Source organism: Haliotis asinina, chromosome 1 (assembly GCF_037392515.1).
Source record: "Haliotis asinina isolate JCU_RB_2024 chromosome 1, JCU_Hal_asi_v2, whole genome shotgun sequence".
NCBI classification, from domain to species: Eukaryota; Metazoa; Mollusca; class Gastropoda; order Lepetellida; family Haliotidae; genus Haliotis; species Haliotis asinina.
In genome coordinates this window covers 73,770,088-73,793,623 of record NC_090280.1, presented here as the reverse complement: position 1 = coordinate 73,793,623, position 23,536 = coordinate 73,770,088, and the positions used below count along the sequence as shown (strand labels likewise).

Genomic DNA, 23,536 nt, shown 5'->3' with positions numbered 1-23,536 from the left:
TTGAACATTAACATACCTGATTCATATACCTTTATTATTACACTGGACATGTAACGCAGTGGAAATTAAACTAAAATATAAATTTCGACTTACCTTTCAAACCAAATCTTTTAACTAACTAAACATGAACTCCCCTTTAAACAACTAAACGTGAAATCCCCTTGTAATCAACTAAAAGTGAAATTCCCTTGTAATGTAATGAAATGTAAAATATATGCAATGAAAAATTAAACTAAATATGCAAACCTATCTATTTAGTTAATCCTACTCTATCTATCTATCTATCTCTCCTATTTCTATTTTACTGTTTTGTGTCACAAACTACTGGAGAGCTACTCGTCTATTCTGTCTCCAGCGCTCAACACTCAAAATCTGCCACATGTTCAAGATGCCCAGATGAACGGTGCACAAAATCCCGTGCAGCACGAAAAAGTCCATGACATGCTCCGAAACGGCTGCGTTTATGCCATCAAACCACAACGCCCGTGAACACAATCACAAACCCTTCAGAACATGCCCCCTTCCATGATAGACTCCTGTCTATCATCATCTATCAACAGCAATGCAATCTCAAACCAACGAAATAAATGCTAAAATATTCAACCTATTTACAACAAACACTGTTCTAAACTTGAACATTCTACTTTATTTACACTGGTAACTTGTTCTTTCTGGTTCAATTGCTATATTCCAGAGGACAAACCTTAGTCACTGGCCTAGTGAACCTCGATTGTCCAACTTGTACTTCAACCACCCTGACGTGGCCATCCTTTCCTGGGTATGTTTTTACTACCCTTCCCAGAGGCCAAGTTCCTCGTGGGTTATCTTGTGACACGAGAATAACAACATCATCAACTTTGAAATCTCTTGAGGGTGTGACCCACTTTTTTCTGACATTCAAAGTTGGAAGCCACTCTCTCATCCATCTCCTCCATACATGCCTGATGAGTTCCTGTATCCGTCGCCAACGCTTTTGAGGGGCATAAGAAGTGGAGTCTATTTCTGGAGCAAAGTCTCCCCCTAGTTGTCCATGAAGAAAATGGTTTGGAGTAAGAGGAACATCATCTTGAACGTGTGCACTCTGATATGTGAGTGGTCTAGAATTTAACAGAGCTTCAACACCCGTAAAGGCTGTCATCAATTCTTCATCAGTGACATCACTTGACCCAAGTATCACATAAATCGCACGCTTAGCTGACTTGATCATGGATTCAAAAATTCCTCCAAAGTGAGGAGCATTTGGCGGATTAAACCTCCAAACTATGCCTCTGTTTGACAACTTTGATTTCATGGTGTCTGAATCTAAAGATTTCACCAACTGTTTAAGCTCTTTTACGGCTCCAACGAAATTTGTGCCGTTGTCAGATACCATCTCCTTGGGCCATCCTCGTCTATGTGCCATACGGAAAAGAGCATTTAAGAATGAGTTTGTGTCTAGTCCGTAAGCAATCTCTAGGTGTACAGCTCGAGTAGCTAGACACGTGAAGAGACACAAATACCTCTTATGACGGCTTTTTCCTCGGCCCTGTACCGTAAGAAACGGACCAGCAAAGTCCACTCCAGTTTGAACAAATGCTCTCATTGAACTTACTACTCTACTTTTTGGAAGACTTCCCATGAGCTGTTCTGCTGGTTTTGCCTTTTGTTTTTTGCACCAAGCACATTCATTCTCCCATTCACGGATCTCCTCTCTTGAGGATACAATCCAGAACTTTGACGACAATGAGGCCAGTGTGGTGTTGGTTCCCATATGAAGACACTTTTCATGGTGGTGTTTCACTATGAGTTTCGTCACCCAGCTTTTCCTGGGAATGATTATTGGAAACCTAGCCTCCCAAGAGAGCACATCTGCAAATCTCAATCTGCCATTTAACCTCATCACTCCCGTTTCATCCAGAAAAGGCTGCAATCCAATGAGTTTACTCTTGGATGCTACTCTCTTGCTCTGTTTCAGTGCCATATACTCAGTTGGAAATGCTTCCTTTTGTTCATTTGCTATTATTTTTCTTTCAGCCTCCTCAAGTTCTTCTGGAACAAGACTGTTTTTCTGTCTGACATTTTTTGCTGTCCGACAGTTGTTTAGAAACCTGTAGACCCATGCAAAGATCCTACAAAGTCTATTCCAGTCAGAAAACCTACATGGATCTAAACGCCATGGCGTATCATCATGTTGAACATTCATAGTGACTTTGAAGTTTGATCTAGTTTTCTTTTCCAGATCTACCTTCTCGAAATCATTTTTCTGCTCTGGCCATTGACTTTCATCGTGCGCTAAGAACTCAGGACCATGGTGCCATGCTGTTGTGCCCAGAGTTTCAGGTTTACTTCCTTTGGTAAGTATGTCAGCTGCATTCAGCTTTGTTGGTACGTGCATCCACTGACAAGGTTTTGTCATCTCCTGAATGTAACCCACACGATTAGCCACAAATGGCTTAAAACTTCTGCTGTGGTTCTTAATCCACCATAAAACATTCATGCTATCAGACCACAGCTTTGCATCATGAACTGACATTTCCAGACCTTTTGCAACAATCAGAAGGAGTTTCACTCCAAGAACAGCAGCCATCAATTCAAGCCGTGGAACACTTACAGCTTTAATTGGAGCAACATGGCTTTTTGAAGCAACAAGCTGACTAACTATTCTCTCTCCATGACCACTCACCAAGTATATCACAGCACCAAAAGCATCTTGCGATGCATCAACAAACACATGCAGACATGGAATGGCAATCTCTGAGCTAAATTCTATCCACCTTGGAAAACGTAATGACTTCAAATCTGCCAGTTCCATATACCACTGTAAGACCTTTTCCTCTAAGTCAGGACTCATCTTGTCATCCCATCCTACACCAGACAACCACACCTGTTGCAAAATAATCTTTGCCCTAATTGTAAATGGAGCTAGAAGCCCTAGAGGGTCAAATATCTTTGCAATTTCTCTCAAGAAAGCTCTTTTTGACACATTGAAGTGGCCATTAGTAAGTTTGTAGCAGAACTGAAATTTATCATTCTCTGCATTCCAAAGTAATCCTAGAGCTTTCACAGATGGCAGCTCGGACATCTGAATATTAATTTCAGATAGTCTGTCTGCAACTGGAATGCATTCAAGCACCTTCACAGAATTGGAGACCCACTTCCTGGCATGCATACCAGCTGTTGTCCACAGTTCATTTATTTGATCATAAAGCTGTAGTGCTTTGTCTTCTGTCTCCACAGAATCCATTGTGTCATCCATGTATGTTGATTTCGCTACTGTTTCTGCTGCTAAAGGAAGATGACTCTCACATGACTTAGCATGTTCCTGTGTAACATACTGTGCAAGAAAGGGCGAACAATTCATTCCAAAGACTACCCGTGAAAATTCATACACATCTGGTTCTTTCTCCATATTCATTGACCTCCAAAGAAATCTGAAGAAAGGCTGATCATGTTTAGGAATCTGAATTTGTAAGTACATTTCTGCAATGTCGCATATGATTGCAATAGGATGTTTTCTAAATCTTAGAAGTATTTCAACCAAATTGTTCTGCAGCTTTGGTCCTTGTTGCACAACATCATTTAAGGACACGCTGTCACATTTCGCTGAGGCATCAAAAACCATCCTAACCTTAGTTGTATTTCTTTCCGGCCGGACAACAGGAAAGTGTGGTAAGTACCAGGATTTTTTTGTTTTAATTTCTTTTTCAGGTACTTTTCTTATGTATCCCTTTTTCTCATACTGTGTTATCACATCCTCATATGCTGTTTGAATTGTCACATCTTTTGTTAACTTTTTCTCAATTTGTTTCAGGCGATTGAAAGCAATATCATAATTACTTTCAGGAAGTTTTGAACCTTCCTTCCATGGAACACCAACTGTGTACCTCTGTGAATCATGGGTAAGTGATTCTTTTACAGCATTCACAGCCATTTCCTCATCTCTTGTCAGCACAGGTTTGTATACCGAAATGGATTCAACCTCCCAGAACCTATCTACCAATGCCTCAAGTTCTTTATCATCACTTGTTGTTTTACCACCATGAATAAAGAATGAATCTGTCAATTGTCTGTTATCTGTCCCTGGGTCATGCACTTTACCAATGCACGTCCAACCCAATGGTGTTAACCTTGCTATTGGTTCACCAGGCTGGCCGCAAACATCTGTTTGAGAACAATGGAGTTCCAAATAGTCCATGCCGATCAATATGTCCACAATTGGTCTGGAACTCAATTTTGGAAACTCAATGTCATGTAAGTGTTTCCAATCACGTGCATGTTTTTGCCAGTCAATAACCTTCATCATTCCTGTGACCTTTGTTGTAGTTAGCGCAGATATGTTTATGTCCACCGAACCATCAAGACTTTCTAAACCTACTTCAACAGTCATGCTATTAAAGGTTTCCTGCTTGCTGTTCAGAACATTAACAGATACTGTCTGTCTTTGACCATGTACCCTCAACTCTGATACTACGTCTTCATTAATGTATGTCTGAGTGCTAGCATCATCAAGAAGAGCATTGACCTTTATTCTTCGCGAGCCATTCTTTAGAATAACTGGAACTGTTCTGAGGGAAGATACATAATATCCATTTGTTGTTGATGACATTGTGGTTGTTTGTTTATTTTCTGTTTTACAATTTTCAGAGTTGTTGCTACTGTTTCCATAGTTCCTTGTCTGTGATTTTACCCAGTTACTGTCATGTAGTAATCTATTATGTGTCGACCGACATCCTTCAATACCACATGGGATGTTTGTGCGACATAATTTCCCAACATGACGCGTACCTAAACACCGAAAGCACAGTTTCAGTTCTTTAGCTTTAGTCCATCGGTTTTGGATATCTAACTCTCTGAAACGTTTACAAATTCCTATTTGATGACCCTTCTCATGACAGAAGTTACAGAACTGTACCTGTGGCCTGCCAAAGAATGACCCTGACTTTTGACTGTACCTATGTTCCTTCTCTTTAGGCTTTTCAGTGATGCCTAGTTTTACCTCAGATGCAACTGTTTGAAATTCAGATTCTTTAAGCACCCATTCTCTTAAACATTCCACTGATTCCTGACGTTGGATTTCAAACAACCATCTTTGATAATTTGTTATCATTGATCCTGTCATTTTTCGCATCAGCTGGGAATACAGACAACCGTCACCCAGTTCTTCTATTTTATCAGCTTCTCTGAGACTGACAACAGTGATGTCTAAAAGGTCTGCGAAGTTCTCTAGATCTTTGGCGTTACCTGGACGAATTGGTCTGAAGTTATAAACTTCTTCCATTTTCAAAGAGATTTGCCTTCTCTTACCTCCATATTTTCTCTCCAGTCGTTCTAAAGCTACATCATAAGCTGCTGCAGTGTGCCCTAACCTTGAAATGACCTCAGAAGCCTCTCCAGCTAAGTATTGTTTTAGCTGTAACAACTTGTATTCATTAGTAGCATTGGCTTTGTCCACACATGCAATGAAGGCAGCCTTCCAGCTTTCATATTCTTTGATGTTGCCATGAAACACAGGAATTGAAACGCGTTTGAGTTTAGTCCGCATATCATCACCTATTCTGTCATCTTGTGATGCTGTATTAATTCCCTTCCAAGCATCATCTCTCTGATATACATATGGAACACCTTGTTTATTAGGTTCATTAACACCTGTAGCTTCATGTGTAACAGTGATGTGTTTCTTTGTGTCATTTGTGCGAAACAGTCTTGACATCCCTGATCTTAAACTAGTAGATGAACTTTCATCTGACCTGCCGCTCAAATGAATTCTTGCGGTTTGTATAGTCTCATCACTAACTTCCAGTACATCATCTATTTCTTTACTGGTTTTCTTAGCTTGATCACAATCATTACCTTGGTCGTATGCCTTGGAGAGTTCATACAATAAGCTAACAACCTTATCCTGCAGTGAACTCACCTTATCTATCTCATCCCTAACTGCTTTCTTTGTGGGAAGATGCTCTCCATCAATTAAACTCAGCATCGTGTTCTGAGCTTTTGTCAGTGCAGACTTAGCTGCTGTCTTTTGTTTTTTAAGCTGGGCAATTCTTAACTCCAGCTTGTTAACATCACAAGTAACCTTTACAGACTTCTTCACTTTATCTTCTGATTTGTCTATATCAGACATGTTTGTTGATTTATCAACCAATGTAATGAAACAACTACCAAAATAAAAGCATGTGTCTATGAAACCTATAAAAAAACTATTACTATCCCTAAGTGTAGCTAGTGCAGAGTCAGAGCAACCACGCTCTGCTACCAATGTAACGCAGTGGAAATTAAACTAAAATATAAATTTCGACTTACCTTTCAAACCAAATCTTTTAACTAACTAAACATGAACTCCCCTTTAAACAACTAAACGTGAAATCCCCTTGTAATCAACTAAAAGTGAAATTCCCTTGTAATGTAATGAAATGTAAAATATATGCAATGAAAAATTAAACTAAATATGCAAACCTATCTATTTAGTTAATCCTACTCTATCTATCTATCTATCTCTCCTATTTCTATTTTACTGTTTTGTGTCACAAACTACTGGAGAGCTACTCGTCTATTCTGTCTCCAGCGCTCAACACTCAAAATCTGCCACATGTTCAAGATGCCCAGATGAACGGTGCACAAAATCCCGTGCAGCACGAAAAAGTCCATGACATGCTCCGAAACGGCTGCGTTTATGCCATCAAACCACAACGCCCGTGAACACAATCACAAACCCTTCAGAACAGGACAGATGGGGATGAATTCCTCAATAAGTTGAGGGTTTAGGTTACAGGAATGTAACTAATCTCAATACAAAAAAAGCTAACTTTCTAAAGTGAAACTTGTTTTATGCATCACCAACTACATTCCTAGAACTTCTCCATATCCAGAGTTATCTGAAAAGAGTTATCCTCCTCACCATTTCCAAGCACAGTGGAAAACCCCTGCAGCGAATTCCCAAGAGGCTGATTCGATAGGTACACTATATCAGGGACACCTGTCACCCCTGGCAACTTCACGAAGAAGGGCAACCTTTTCCGCTTTTCAAAATCTGGAACAAGACCAAATTTAAAATACTGGTACTAATGACACATTTCTTGGAATATTTTCAGACTGTAGCACCATGTCGTGTATTGGCCTGAAGACACATCCAACAGCAGTCAATGGGGAGCTTGCAGTACCTTAAATTTATGTTACAGAATGAACGATGGTGACCGTAGATGGTTGTGTCAACATATGCTCTTGTAAAATGAGGTTCAAGGTACATTAAGTGTGTGAGAGAGAGAAAGTGTGAGAGAGTGAGCTGGTTCTACAGTGCTCACCCATCTTTAGATCCTAGAGATTAACATACTGTATTTCCTGTAATAACCACCCAGGCGATTATTTTTTTCAAGAAACTTCCAGTTTGGGCCCTTCTTAGAGGCCCAGTGCTTATTGCATTTACTGGGTGTAACTAACTGTTAGTAAGCATTAGGTCAAAGTTGCTGTAAATAAGTGTGTCAGTGCATGAATTCTGAACATAAGCATTAAAGTTTACTCAATCAAATAAAACAAATCCTATATGATATCTTGACCAATTAAAAATTGACCCTGAACATACTTAAGTACCAGTGACTATAAAGACTATTTATAAATCAGTGTGTAAAGCCCATTTCTGGTGTCGCCCCCAGTGATATTGCTGGCATATTGTAAAAGCAGGGAAAAACCTAAACACACTCTCTCACCAATGTGAGTGTGTCAGTTAGTGTAACACAGATACTTACTTTTGACCCCATTGAGAAGAACATGGCCACACATACTGCAAGTTATCTGTTTAAAATCTGCTTTCTGCAACAAAAAGGTATATACACCATGAGCTCAGGTCACAAATCAGTTGAAGTGAAGCAACGTTGAGCTTGGACAGTTCTTGGATGGGTGACAGTGTTTGTCAGCTTGACTCCTGAGAGTTTCAAGGACTTCAGTCCTGCCTCACAATGAAGCACACATGACACGTGGTCTCACCTTAAGCAAGTGAGTTTGTGCAATATTGCCTCTGTTCACACAGCGGAAAATGGGTACCTGGTGGGATAAGTCATGTGACCATAACCTTCTAGCGCTTAACAGGTAGCTTGGGTAACAACATGCCCACTTTGACTGTTAGCACCATCAGCATTCAAATGCACATATTATTATTTTTATTTTATGAAAAGTGTGCAATTTTGTGTATAATCAGGTGAAATCATCTAGGAGGGCTGGATGCATGATATACCATGGATATATGTACTTTCCATGTTCAGGGAATCCTGCTGAAAACACATGAACTAAACCAATTCTTGACCATTTCTTGAAGGCTGTGTCTTCAGTTAAGTTAACCTAGCCTGTAACACCCCAAACACATACAGTGTACTATCCGCTGTCTTATACCTTATAGAACAACAATAATGATACTCTTATCACAGTTACATGGAAATATACCTGATCCTGATCTTCCTGAACATCATCTAGAAAGTCTATTCCCCTTGGCCGTTTTGACCCTGCCTTGGCAGTACTATCAGATTTACGTTTCTTCTGTCTGCTACTCCGTCGCTTGACCATCAACCCTTCAAGTTCATCAATATCACAAGCATCTCCCTTACTGCCATGTTCCTCCTGAACATGGTCCTCGTGAGTCTCTTTAGAGTCAACTGTGCTCTGTTCTACACTATCTGATCGACTCTTTTGTTTAAAAAGTGGTTTCTTGGTTGCAGTCTGATGTTCTAAAATGCTGGGTGGGTCGGAACTTCCATCAAACAAAAGAGGACTTGTGCTTCTAGCAGTGTCACTGTCCATAGGTTCAGTTGTAGGTGGGTTGTTGCGACTCTCGCGAACATCATCTACTGACTGGTTAAGACGTTCACAACCTAGACTGTCTCTCCTTGGAACACGACAGAATTTGAAGAAGCGGTTCGATTTCACTTCTTCCTCCAGATCTGGTTTAAGCATGTTTGTTCTCAAACCAGTCACCAAGCTCTGTTTTTCAATAATGTTTCCTGATTCAGTTGAATCACTTTCTGAAACATTCTTGTTCAAAGTTTTATCATTTCTTTTGTTAATTTGGCCATCCATATCATTGTATTCAAACTTGAAGACAAGTTTTGTTTGTTTGTTTTTCTGTCCGGACTTTGGGTTAGGTGAGGACGCTATCATATTTTTCCCATGATCACGCAGTTGAGGCCCTAGATGATCTCCATTTTTCAAAACAGATTGTGCCTTTCCCTCAGTTTTAACTAATTTAGGGTTACTAGGGCTCTCAGCCACTGACTGAACATAGCCACCATTTTTCGAAGACGACTCATAGTTTGTCGTTTCATTCAATGTCACAACCTCCTGACGAGAAACATTGCTGTCAACACATTGATTCCCCTTCTGTGAAGTCACACTAACATTCTCCTCCACAAACATTTTCCCAGAATGTCCGAAAATGTTTATGTCTGCTTCGGTTAAGGACATTCTGCCTCCAGTTTTGAAGCCAAGGTCAGGGGTGAGATGTAATGGTGAGTGAGAAGTCATAGAATCATATACAGAGTTGTCTCCCTTGTGCACAGACATAGAATGACATGTAATGTTGGCCTTGTCTTGAAGTGGGGTACGGATCATTGACTCATTGAATGGTTGGGTACAAGGTGTGCTTGAAATAAAGGATGCTTCAGCTCTGAAACAGAATAATTGATTACAATAACTTCTGATGGATATCACACAATTAGTGCAATATCTTAAAATAAACACAAATATGTTAAATAATTTGTCTAAAACTTTTAGATTTAGAATGCTTGTTTGGTTGGGTGTTGTTGAACACAGAACAGGATTCCTCCCCTGTGACAGCAACCTGTAAACAAGTCTGGGCCAGATCTAGTGATTAATATAACGCGCAACGATCAACTCCTTTGGGTTACAATGATCTGCTATCTATGAGGTCACCTAAGAAGGATTCTCAATCCACTGAGTCTCAATCCACTTTAATCTGAAACACAAGCTACTGGCCCCCTTTATTCTCATCCAAAATCTCCATTTCACAAGATGACATCTGTCAACCATAAACAAACCACATACTATTTTCCTTCATCACCTCTGTACAAAATCATTTAAATGTACTTTACTTATGTTCAAATGTTTTTACGTTGTAGTTAGGACGGCTATTTCTGCAGTATGAACACAGTCTAATAAGCGGTAGCACTGGGCATCAATGATATTAAAATGTGACTTACTCTTCGACCTCCATGCTCTCAATCCTGTGTTTGGTGAAACGAGACAGAGAGTCCATGGCAGAGCTGAATGTGTTATAAGACACAGCCTTGTTCCTCACCCACTTTGACAAACCTGGACAAAACACACAAAATGTCACAGATACTAAACCTCATCTGACATATTGCTGCTGTCACACAAACATTAATCTCCCCATATTCCAAACAGTGACAAAAGCTAATCAAACATGTAATACGAGTGTGTATTTTCTGTATATTTTTGTTATTAATTCAGTAATAATTATTATTGGGTCAGGCTCACAACATTTAGTGTTTTGAATTATAATTATGATGGGTCACATTTCGTTTTGATAGATGGTCAACACTTTTAGGATTCTGATTTTCTGGAATTTATCTGCTCCTAGTTTTCGATGTGCTTACTTCCGGGAGACTTATTCTAGGGCATTCTACAGTGTTGACGATGTTCGTTTATGCCCGAACTTTTGGGAAATGGCTAAATATATATATAGGCTAGTTGCCGTGTTGCGACATGGACATTTCTGGAGTTTATAATTATATCATCTGCATCCGACAACGCCGGAATCTACATTATCTGCTGTCACACTGATTGCTGTGTTTACATTCTGCATGGCTGTTCTCTCTCACACCAAGACTTTGGTGAGTTTGCTATATCATATCTTGTGACCCATTGCCTTAGATTTTGTCTCTCTTGAATTGTATTTGTAATCTGCATTGTGACTATTGACTTGTGACTTTGTATACCTTGCTCTCGTTGCATAATAATACAATTTGAACATTTATGACTTGTCGTTGTTCTGTTTTGCTGGTTCACAGGGGGATTTCTTACATCGTTTGTCACGGTAAATTCTTAACCGCAACAAGGTAAAAGGAAACGTTTGTTCACAACTGTGTCAAGACATACAAAAGGAAAAGACGCTGAAAATTAGCACTTCCATAGTGACCATAGCAGTGATCATAGCACTTCCACTGTCGCTGTGTGAAGGTAGTGGAATTTTACATCATTGTGCTCTCCCATGAATTGTGGGTGAGTGAGTAAGTTTAGTTTTACACCGCAACCAGTAATGTTCAAGTTATGCAGTAGCGGTCTGTAAACAATCAAGGCTGGACTAGACAATGCAGTGATCAACATCATGAGCTTTGATCTATGCAGTTGGGGGTACTATGACATGTATCAATCAAGTCGGTGAACCTGACCACCCATTCACCTCTTGTGGCATGCTTGAGTTACTAACAATTTTAACTCCCATGAACAATATGAAGAATATAGTAAACATACTGAGGCATTACATGTGTTTATTCTGAAATTTTCTGAATATTGATGCTATATTACCAGAAGATTTTGTAAAGTACCTGTGTGGTATATCTGTGGCATTACCTGTGTACAAACTGATGACAAATTACCAGAAGACTCTGTAAACCAACCTTTAAGGTATTTCTGTGGGTTCTTCACAAATCTCTCATCAACAATAATCAGAGCTCCCCAATCTCGTCTGGAATAATAAACAGACACTGGAGATTTTTCAGATGCACACAAAGATAAATTCATAAATATTGCATACCTGTGTCTGATACACCTGCCAGTGTCTACCCATGTCTGATATACCTGTCAGTGTCTACCTGTGTCCGATACACCTGTCAGCATCTGTGTCCGATACACACGCCAGTAACTACCTGTGTGTCCGATGCACCTGTCAGTGACTCCTGTGTCTGATACACCTACCAGTGTCTACCTGTGTCTGATACTCCCATCAGTACCTACTGGTGTCTGATACACCTGTCAGTGTTTACCTGTGTCTGATACACCCGTCAGTACCAACCTGTGTATGATACACCTGTCAGTATTTACCTGTGTCTGATACACCCATCAGTACCAACCTGTGTCTGATAAACCTGTCAGTATCTACCTGTGTCTGATATACCTGCCAGTGTCTGCATGTGTCTGATACACCCATCAGTACCAACCTGTGTCTGATACACCTGCCAAGTGCCTGGTTGAGTGCCCGGAAGGCCTGGATCTCGTACCAGTCACTCCCAGACAGAAGACCTCGAGCTGCTTTATGCATGTCATTATACTTCCGCTTCAGTTCCACCTGACACATTGTAAAACACAACATCAAACAAGGCAACTACAAAATTTTCAATCTGGTGTAGAGATTATTAGATCTTTACAAAGAATTATTACATGCTCACTATAGATATGCACAAAAATATACAAAAGGAAAAATAACAGGCAACAGTTTCATTACTTCCTCCAGTCAACAAGCTCATAACCTATTAAAAATGTGTGCAGTTAGCACATAATTGTTTTTATTCATACCAATAAATACATAGAGTTGACACTGATAATTATATATGACAACAAAAACAATAATATGACCAAAGACAATTACATGAATCACAAACATTCCAGATGGTTAGGTGAGTGAAGCGTCTTTCATAGTAATATTCCTGGAATATCATGACGAGGGACACCAAAAATGGGATTCAGACATTGTACCAATGTGTGGAATCAAACCCAGGTCTCCGGCAAGACAAGCAAATGCTTTAACCACTAGGCTACCAGAAATTTTGTGACCAGTTCAGCAAGTGCAGTAATTACAATGAAACCAACAAAACATTAATTATCTGCTGATAGCTGATTAAAAATATACTTTAAGCTGCCAACATTTTTTTCACATCTGATCAGATTGTCAGCCATGCCATGCCAGGCCAGTGTAGGAGACCTATATGCCTGTCTAAAAATGTCTAGTGGTTTAATGATCAGATTTACCTGTATGTCTTTGAAGTTTGGGTAAGGTATGCCCACCTGCAAAACAATGTCAAACAATTTAGTGAAAGCTTACTACTTTGGACATTGTTTGGACTGTTGGAATTGTTAACAAAAAACCACAAAATGTTAGCTTACAATAAACAGAATGATCGACTTGTTTCGCCTCTGCCATATCTGTTTATAGACTGACTTTATGAAACCAACTTCTAAACTGATTACCTGTTTCACTTTCAGTTTACTTCATTTAATACACTATAACTATTCTAAAACATTCTAAAACATTTGGTGCCCAGTTAAGGTAATGAAATCAGTTTTTTTTTACAAAAGGAATATCTTAAATTTACATCAGCTCATAAATAATCCTGTTGCAACCTTTTCAAGCTTTTCACATGACAGATCCTGAGAGACAGAACATATGGCAAAGTGTAATCTACTCACGGTTATCACTGCTCGAGCAAAGTTGTCAGCAAAGTCAAGACCTTCACTAACTTTTCCTCGACACACTGCCAGAAACAGGGCTCCATCTTTGTCTTCATCTGACATAGAGATCTGAACATTACACTACAGGTACCCATTATCACCCTGATCATCATTATGATGGCAAGGTCCTGTTGTTTGATGAGCATACCTACTGTAGATTAAACTGAAATGTGATTATAATACATATTGTTACAGATAAATATTCAACAAGAAGTGGAGTCTTCAAAATACAGTGGCAAAATACTCTGAATATGTCTGCTGGACATGATTACTGTATATTAAATGTTTTGGAGTGTATACAGCAAAGCGGAAAGAGAGTATTGAAAGGTTTTTAAGATCTGCAGCAGAAAAGAGCACAACCACCAGTTTCAGTTGAACTCAAACCTGTTGCCATGGAAGCAAAAAACATGTTTTTTCTTCAGAAATCCAAAGCTTCCAAAAGGCACGAGTGCACCGCAAAACCTATCTTTATGCCATGTTTGGTAACAGCGAACATTTATAGTTCTACTCTGGAAAAGAGCACTACCACCATTTTCAGTTGAAGTCGAACTTGTTGTCATGGAAACGCAAAAGAATAGTTTATTCAGAAATCCAAAACCATCAAAAGGAACCAGTACACCACCAGATCTATCTATATGCTAAGTTTGGTGAAGAAATATTGTATGGTTTATAAAGTCCTGCTCTGGAAAATCTCAATACCCCTCCAAAACTAATGTTTGCTTGAAACCTACATTTTGATATGTTTCAAGAATATTCATCAACAAACACAAAGATTTCTGTACACTGAGCAGATTCTGGGGATTACCTCCCCTGGTTTCCACAGCCTCATAGAAGAGATTCATCAGCTCCTCAAAGTTCATCTTGTCAGATCCCCGAGGTTCTGCAACAATCTTCTTTTGCTCAAACATCTTGTCCCACAGACCAGTTGTCTGAAATCACAACATGGGATTAGTCAATGACAAATGTCAGACATGGAGGCTATTAGGTCAGAGAAACAGAGATTGAGAGAGAGTCAATGAATGAGTCTAGCATTCCAGCAATCTCACTGCTAGGGACACCAGAAATGGGCTTCACACATGGTACCCATGTGGGGAATCGAACCCGGGCCTTCAGAGTGACGAGTGAATGCTTTAACCACAAGGCTACCCCACTACTTTTCCAAGACATAGGATTAGGAAAGGTTTGCATTGATATATTAAGAAAATACAGTCAAATCCTGATGCATCAAAAGCTGGTGTCTCAAATATTATGCATAACTCGAAGTACCTGTCAGTCCTGACTATTTTTCCTAGCACCATGGACATATCTATCTCTATCTCATCGATAAGTTGAATTTATCACCTGATGCCCAGCGATTCAATTCACTGGCATTTGACTGTATGATAAATATGAGACTTTTGACAACAGTGATGACAAACTGTGTCACATAGTTGTAGGAAGCTTTTTTCCAAGAGCAAGATTTCAAATTAAGCTGATTTTAACTACTAACTTACCCCATCGACCTGACAGTGAGAGACAGACAAAGGAATAGAATCAAGCTGGTAAACCATAGAGAAAGCATGGTGGGTGGGTGAGAGAGAAATTAGTAGCATCAAATCAAATTCAACACATCACAAAATGTTAACATCAACAGGGGTGGAAATAAATTTTAAAATTGCTAGTGTACTCTGGGACAGTGGCACATGTAAAATTAGTTGCCCTGATAATTTTTCCAATAAACGGTTGATTTTCTTGTTGATTTTTAAATGAACAAGATAATTAAGACTAGAAATCAACTGGACACTGGTACAGCATGATATACAAATCTGCCAGCCCTTCAGAAGAAAACACAAGACTCGGACATTGGGCAATGGTTAATTCCTCCTCTGTTGCTAAGTGAAGCCAGTGGGAAGGACTCCTATGTGTATGTACCGATGGCGATGAGGCCAAGCATTAGAATCGGCATGAAACATGGAGTATAAACTCATGACCAACGGAACATGTCTAATCAAAGGGCATCATCTCAGAAACCTTTTCAGGACCATGGAAATCATAATTAAAATTTAAGCATAGCACAAAACTGCCAGAACCTTGGAAATCATGATCAAAATTTAAGCATAGCCCAAAACTGCCAGAACCTTGGAATCATGATTAAAATTTTAAGCATAGCCCAAAACTGCCAGAACCTTGGAAATCATGATTAAAATTTAAGCATAGCACAAAACTGCCAGAACCTTGGAAATCCATCACGTGAGCTTGTTGAGGATATATTCTGATCACATCTCTCCAGCCTTGTTACAGTTATCATGTAATTGGTTTTATTTTACTGCCAGCCCTGGTGAATCATGAGACCACATGTGATAAATGTCTGGAGCTGTCAACACTATGCCATAGCATCAGGCCATCAAGGGGAAGAGCGAGAGAGTATTGTTTACAGCGCTTTTAGCAATATTTCCAACAATATCCTGGCAGGACACCAAAAATGAGCTTCACTCATACAACCACATGGGAATCGAACCTGGGTCTTCAGCATGATGAGTGAACACTTTAACTGCAGGGCTACCTCACTGCCCAGACACTGAAGAACTATTAAACTATACTATTAAACCCTGTCCATATTACCTTCCATCTGTTGGTGAGTTTTTCCAGGCACTTATAGGAGGGGAAGAAACACAGAACACCATGAGGCACAGTCTGAAACAAAAGTGGACGAGTGAGTTTAGTTTTATGCCACATTCAGTAATATTCCAGCTATATGGTGTCCGTCCATAAATAATGGAGTCTGGCCTGACAATCCAATGATCAACAGCATGAGCATCGACCTGCAAAATTCGGAACCGATGACGTGTCAACCTAGTCAGCAATATCCTGACCACCTGATCCCATTAGTCATTTCATATGACACGCATAGTCGCCTTTTATTGCAAACTTGGGGTGTTGTAGACCTATTCTATCTTAACTGGTCCTGGAACACAAGTACAACACAATACTGTTTCAGGAAATATGTACACTTGCTTATGTAATCATAATAACATGATTTTATGATTTAGCAGATTCCAAAAGATATGCTGTTGTGTATATAAATAGCACTAGTCATACATTTGAGGAACTGTTTTTGAGATTTTGAAACAGGAAAAAGCTGTACTTACCTTACAGACTCGGAACACCAACTGTCCAAGCTCATCCTGGAAATTATAGGTCTCTACATTCCTGTACACTGCCTGGAGAGACGTCCCATTAGGACCTTGACCAACAGCACCAACCCATACCTGGAATAAAAGACAACAGATGCTTATCTCTGGTCAACACCAACTCTTAACTACTGGAATTCTGCAAGCATGGTCCTTATGACATAAGACAACAGATGCTTATCTCTGGTCAACATAACTGTAACTACTGGAATTCTGCAAGCATGCTCCTTGGGACATATTTCAGCAGGGTCTACAACAGGACAATCATGGCATCACCTTGATAAAATTTACGCAACAACTTTCAACATTGTAGTAACAACAGATGCTGGAAACAATAATTTGGTGACCTCCATTAACTACAGCTGCTGGGAAAACACTGCACCAGTACCAGCAGGTTTACAAATAACTTCTTTAATCTGAATTCTGTAATTCCACACCAGTGTGCTCACAGCTGTTTAAACAACAGTTCAGATTTGAACATGATTCACATGACGTCAAAGGACAGATATAACTACAGGTGCATCTATCCATCCAATAATCAGTTTATTGATAAATAATCAATTTTCAGAAAATCCCAATTTAAAATGCTTTATACTAGCTTAAAAATAACATAAACAATTGTTGTATATGCAAGACTTTTTCCTCCAGGTAGGCTCGCAATCGCAGCATCCTTAAACTACCGTAATACAGGAAGTCAAGTAGATTTATAACTTCCTGAGCAAGTGGTCATTTTCTTCTGCTGCAGCTAGTGGCTTGGAGCATTATAAAGTTACTTATGAAATCTTTACTACTAGCGATCCAACTGGTTTTGTGTTCATAAATCCATACTTGTAATCAATCATTTATAAAAAATTGATGAGATGACCTCGATAATCAATTATGGTTTTAGAGGTTGATTCCCAACAATTCAGAATGTCTGTGCCTAAACACAGGAGTTATCTCCCTTACATCAGCCATCCACCACTTCTTGACAACTCCTTAAGTGAGTCAGGTTACAATTTACCATACTAAAGGTCTAAAACACTCACAACTAACATCACAGAATGGCAGTCCATTCCTCCGGAACAAAGGAAACTTATTAACATGATGTCAACTTAAGCAAGCAAATCATACGATTTTCAGTCCAGTCAGACGTGAAAAGGCCCAACAGATTTAACCAATCAGACAATTTAATGTTTAAGGTTTGGTGGGACAAAATTCCTCAGTCATTGACACTGACCCCTCAATAAAAGAAAATCTACATAAAACACAGATATTTGACCTGCAGTGCTGACAGTGTTGCAGCGTTCTCTACGCACAATTACCTGGAGGTGATTGTATTCGGAGCATCGGAATCATTTGGGTACAAACCATTTGGTCAATCTCAGAGGTTACCTGATGCGACCTCCTATATAAGGTTTGTTGGACTCAGTAGAGGAGTGTAACAAATAGTCCTGAGACTAGGTTTACTTGGACTGCTCCCTACCTGATCATCCTTGATCACGTGGTTGGCTTCCAGCTGTATGCTAAAGTTCATTCCAAGCTCTGAGGAAAAAGACGACATTGGTGACAGCGTGCCGCTGCTCAACACGATACTGCGACAGTTCTGGAGGTCTGAGAAAGCCTGTGATACAGAAAGAGGTATTGCTACTTGGCTGTCATTCAGCAAAGACTGTTCTCAAAAGATCCTATGAGTGTACATTCAGTGGTACTTTCTGTAAAGAACTTGACTAAAGCCTGTCTTAAGGCATAAGATTTAGAAGGTCATTTGAACAAAATATTCAATGTTTGTCCATCTTTGAAAATTTCATAACTTATTTAACACACATTCCCATCAAAGATTGAAAAATTTTGTCTTGTACACTGATAAATGATATCATCTCTCAGCATTTTTTGTATTCTTTACATCACTGAATGGAAACACTGCCTCATTTGTTTCAAGCCTTATCCATCCAGGCGTCACTATGAATTCTGTTGTACTGAGTGAGTGAGTGAGTGAGTGAGTGAGTGAGTGAGTGAGTGAGTGAGTGAGTGAGTGAGTGAGTGAGTGAGTGAGTGAGTGAGTGAGTGAGTGAGTGAGTGAGTGGCTTTATGCGACTTTAAGCAATATTCCAGCAAAAACAAAGCGGAAGACACCAGATCATTGGCTTCTGATGCAGAAGAAGGGGACCAGCAACCTACCACAGCAGGGTTCATGCACCAGAAGTTGAGTGTACAAGTCACCACAGGAACTCTCCTCTGTCCTGAAACAAATACCTGGACTTAATTCAAGTTATGAAGTCACACACTTCTTTGATTAGCACATTTGCCTTGGTAGTACAATGTGAACAAAACACTGATCAAAAGATCATATAACAGCATGAAGTGTAAAGATCCCTATGGTCCAGCCCCCTTCAAAACGTAATCTCCTGGCCAAACTGACACCATTCCCAAATTTTTCAAAATCACGTTCACATGTAGCATGTTTCCAAATTACCCAGGATCTTACCTCCATGTCTTTGCCTTGGATTCAACCATGCACCATTCTGAAAGAATTTATTTTAGTATGAGTGAAAGGCTGAATGTCGTTTAATGACAGCTGACAGAATCAAATTTATGTTTAAGTTATAGTAAGAGTAGGTTGTAAAGGTAAATGTTTTCTACTTACTATGCTCAAGTTACCATTTTCAAATCTAGACTGGTAAACAAATTAACAGGACTAGAATAATTCATTTTTGCAGATCCACATGCTGTGACCCAAAGAAAAGGTCATGGAATGCAGTTTTGATTTAACCAACAAAACGCTATGACTCAAATCACCCTATTTGTTCACAATGATACATATGAAAAATATTGCTTGAATACAAGCATTTCTGTCATTAAACAACAATATGGTGCTCATGAAAAACGCCTTATCAGAATTAATTCAGTGTAATGATTACACAATGCCATTCTGAAAGTGATCAAATGTAACATATGTCATATTTGGGAATTCACTTTCTTAGTAACGTGCAAATTCTAGTATTTTCAAAGTCATCTTACGTCTGGAAGCAGAAGCTAAATTTGACCTCTGTTTACTATTACTTGTTTAGAAATAACACGACAATATCCTTTAACCCATCTGTTGATGTTATATCAGCAATACAAACCGTTGGCTGATTAGAAACAAACGCTGTTGTCTTGACTATGGAGACCCTGCAAGAGAGTGAATGCCTATTAAACATAGATATATTCAATAATTTTATGAACTGAAATCTTTTTCAACTTCACAAATCTGCAAAAGTCGACAGTACAGAAATCCGTAACAGACAGGGAGAACAAACAAACAAAATATGGGCTATTTTTGCAGTCAGTTAGGTTAGAATGTGTGAAGCTGTAGTAAGCAACAATGTTATCAATGTTATCGGGAGAACACTCACACACTGCAACAACACATGAACAAGAATTGACCTTATACAGCAAATTGCTGTACACAGGGGAGTAATTGCTAATTGCATGGCAGCTTGATTCCGAGAAGTCAATACTAAACTGAAGAGTATAGAACATCAGGGACGTAATAGGTTTGTAATTTGTAATTTTCTGAAACTATTACTCCCCAATGATGATAATAATTTATTTACACCTTTTCACACTGTTTTGTAATTCTTATAATAATCTGTAGATCATCAGAAGTGAAATAAGTGCATATTTATTTAATGATTAGAAAATGATTCTAATCAAGAGCGTAAACATGAATTTCAATGTGTTTTTTTTCAGCAATGTCAACTGAAAGCAGACAAGCTGAGGAATCCATGTAGACTATGTCTTCAATGACACAGCACCTTCTAATCTGGTACTGACAAAGGTAATTGGTTGTGTATGTAGCATTGCCTGTCAAGGATGATTCTTCCAATTGTTTTGCTGGCCTGACATATTTACTGGCCCCTCTGGAGTGGGTCAGAAGGCCTCCCTTACCTGTAATCCTCCACAAACTTCATGTCATCCCTGTAAAGGTAGCCCATGGCCGATGCAAGTTGCTCAAGCACAGTCATCACAGGTGGACTCAGTTTGACTTCCTCGCCTTGGGCGTTCCGAACCATCTCGTCTTTCTCTTGACAAACCACCCCTATCGATTTCTGTACCACAAAATATGCACCTTTCATATTGATTTTCGGTATAGGTCATTTTGGGGTCTTATAAGGTTTTAATTGATATATAGCAAGCCTGATGTCACAAAACAGATTCGATAAGGCAACTGGCTAAAATTACATCATACTTGACCTAACAGACACTATACATGTAGATCCATCCTTATACACAAACTTAGTACGCTTAAACACTTAGAAAAAATGACTTGTTGGCAATTGTGCATAATAGCATCCAAATTCGGCTTTCCAGTTGGTCTAGCTATGCCTGAAAGTTGTTCGCCCACAGAATAATTCACCAGCCCAAATTTTGAATGCAGAAACTATGCAAAAGATTGCACAAAAATTAGTTGTTCACTTGATGAATATTTTTTAAGGCCATAATCTTGCATGATTTCAAAGTGTATTTTAACTTAAGTTGGGGAGAGTGTTATATTTACAAAGTGAGCCAATGAAATGTTACTATGGAGATTTACTGTCCCGTTTCGATTTTTACTAGCCACAGACTATTGGGCTTGTGGCTAATTTGCACACTGTTACCATCATTGGTAATAATGACAACTGTATACAAAGAAACCATATTCTTCAAAGTTTTCAACCAATTTCAACAGAGAAAAACTTGCACTTATGATAATGCAATTACTTGTGGTGGGGATTGTTGCGCATACGTTGATGGAATTTTCAATGATTTGTCTTTTTACAAGTCTATGAAGAGCATAAATATTCCTCCGATTTCTGACTTCTAAGACTCACCATGGCCTCGGTATACTTGACTGGTCCAAGACCAATGCAATCTAATTGTGCCACAATGTCGAAGCCTGACCAGATTTTGTACGACTGATCAAAGTCCTTCTGTTCCAGTTTGTCAGAATGTAGGTGTATAAACTGGTCCAATCCAGACATCTGAAATAATACCAAGACAATACAATACAAAGATTTTGTATGGGCATACATCCAGCTATGTTCCAACCATTGTCAGCTGTACTCTCCAGTTCCAAACAGTCACATTACCCCAGTTCTAAAGCAGCTGCCCAAGTTACCTGTGACATCCAAGATTCAATTCAAGACACTGCATCACATTAAAGTCTCTTCACGAGCCAGTCTCCATCCTACATTGCAGATCTGAACCCCAACAGTCCATCTTGCAAACTTCGCTCACAACAGGAAAACCTTCTGACAGTGCCAAACTGAGAGTGCAAAACTACAAGCTTAAAAGCTTTGGATGCAGAACTTTCTCCTACACTTCCCCCATCTTGTGGAGCTCTATCCCCTTTGACCTCAAACACTGTGAATTTCCAGACTCTTTTACATCAAAACTGAAAACCTACCTCTTTACTCAATATTATGATCAACAGCCTTTGTTGTTTACGTATCATGCACCTATTCACTGCAGTATTCTTAGCACATAGTAGCTTTCTACAACACAGAGAGAAATAAGGTGCCATTATTTCTGGGTAATTGAAGATTGTTTTCAATCCAACTTACCACCTTTTCCAGCAACAATGAATCCGCCGTGTCTACCCCTGCATTCGCTGAAGGAAGAAAGACCAATGTTAAGTGGAGAGTACTCAAAGCAGTGAGAGGTTGGTTTTATATCGCTTTTAGCAATATTCTAATAGCGCAGCATTAAACAACAATTACTAGTCAATAATACATCTCGGAGCATGCATGGGATGTACAACGCCCCTACTTCACCTACCCATAGCTCTCAGTTCTGTGATGGCCTTCTGTATCAGCTCCTGTTTCAAGCTCTGACTGCCTGCTTCCCGGGAGGAATCCTCAATGTTATGAGCCTCATCTAGAATGATAATCTGGTCCTTCAAGTTTATCTCCATCTGGAAATAATGGGAGAAATTCAAAGATACTAGAATTCTTAAAACAATACAAGTAGTGTTTCTGGTGCTGACAGTCCATTTACTGGATATTCCAATGTCCTCAATCAGTTTGTTGGTAATCTCACTTGCAACTACATGTTAACATGTGAACAATGCTGTAACAAAGGGGCTGCAGCATGATCCATGCAGCTTGACAATGAGGAGCTCAGCTCACTGATAAATCTTCAGTCACCTCCCTTGGAGGGTAATTTGTTAATGACCTATAAAAGTTTGCCTCTTCGGGTTTTCATTCTCATGAAAATTTCTGCATTACTGCTGTACTTATGTTCTCTGTGATGACGATGTACTTATGTTCTCTATGATGACAATGTACTTAGGCTCTCTATGATGACAATGTACTTTCTCTATGATGATGAAGTACTTACGCTCTCTATGATGACAATGTACTTACGCTCTCTATGATGACAATGTATCTTTATGATGAGAAAGTACTTACGCTCTCTATGATGACAATGTATCTTTATGATGAGAAAGTACTTAGGCTCTCTATGATGACAATGTATCTCTATGATGAGAAAGTACTTAGGCTCTCTATGATGACAATGTATCTCTATGATGAGAAAGTACTTAGGCTCTCTATGATGACAATGTGCTTGGGCTCTCTATGATGAGATAGTACTTTGGCTCTCTGTGATGATGATGTACTTAGTCTCTCTATGAAGACGATGTACTTACGGTATCTCTGATGATAGGGTCCACTAGGTAGTTGTAGGGGCAGATGATGATCTCACTTTGCTCCTTCAGAGCTCTCGTCAGGAAGTAAGGACATGCCTACAGGAAAATGAAGTCAACGTTGTCAAACACCAAATGTGAAAAACAGGTCTGTGACAGGATCACGGAAGTGACAGAAACAGGTTGACCAGACCCTTGGGCTTGTCAGGCTAGGGAGTCACCTATAGAGGTATTGACTAAGTTGTCAGGGAGTTGGTTTTGTTGAGTT

The 23,536-nt window shown here is 39.3% G+C and overlaps 1 protein-coding gene across 1 annotated transcript in view; it reads right to left on the bottom strand.

Moving 5' to 3' along the window:
• Positions 1–23,536, bottom strand: part of LOC137296984 (Fanconi anemia group J protein homolog) — a 40,400-nt gene that overhangs the window by 4,187 nt on the left and 12,677 nt on the right. Inside the window, exons 11-30 of the mRNA XM_067828920.1 lie at positions 23,272–23,367; positions 22,401–22,536; positions 22,187–22,233; positions 21,455–21,604; positions 20,532–20,692; positions 19,727–19,772; positions 19,087–19,123; positions 18,780–18,841; positions 18,085–18,222; positions 16,578–16,697; positions 16,051–16,122; positions 14,255–14,378; positions 13,408–13,505; positions 12,970–13,005; positions 12,162–12,289; positions 11,622–11,689; positions 10,182–10,293; positions 8,413–9,628; positions 7,722–7,785; positions 6,878–7,009 (exon numbers count right to left, since the gene is read on the bottom strand). Of these exons, the coding sequence (XP_067685021.1) occupies positions 6,878–7,009; positions 7,722–7,785; positions 8,413–9,628; positions 10,182–10,293; positions 11,622–11,689; positions 12,162–12,289; positions 12,970–13,005; positions 13,408–13,505; positions 14,255–14,378; positions 16,051–16,122; positions 16,578–16,697; positions 18,085–18,222; positions 18,780–18,841; positions 19,087–19,123; positions 19,727–19,772; positions 20,532–20,692; positions 21,455–21,604; positions 22,187–22,233; positions 22,401–22,536; positions 23,272–23,367 (3,043 nt within the window). The remainder of the gene's footprint in view (positions 1–6,877; positions 7,010–7,721; positions 7,786–8,412; positions 9,629–10,181; positions 10,294–11,621; positions 11,690–12,161; positions 12,290–12,969; positions 13,006–13,407; positions 13,506–14,254; positions 14,379–16,050; positions 16,123–16,577; positions 16,698–18,084; positions 18,223–18,779; positions 18,842–19,086; positions 19,124–19,726; positions 19,773–20,531; positions 20,693–21,454; positions 21,605–22,186; positions 22,234–22,400; positions 22,537–23,271; positions 23,368–23,536) is intronic.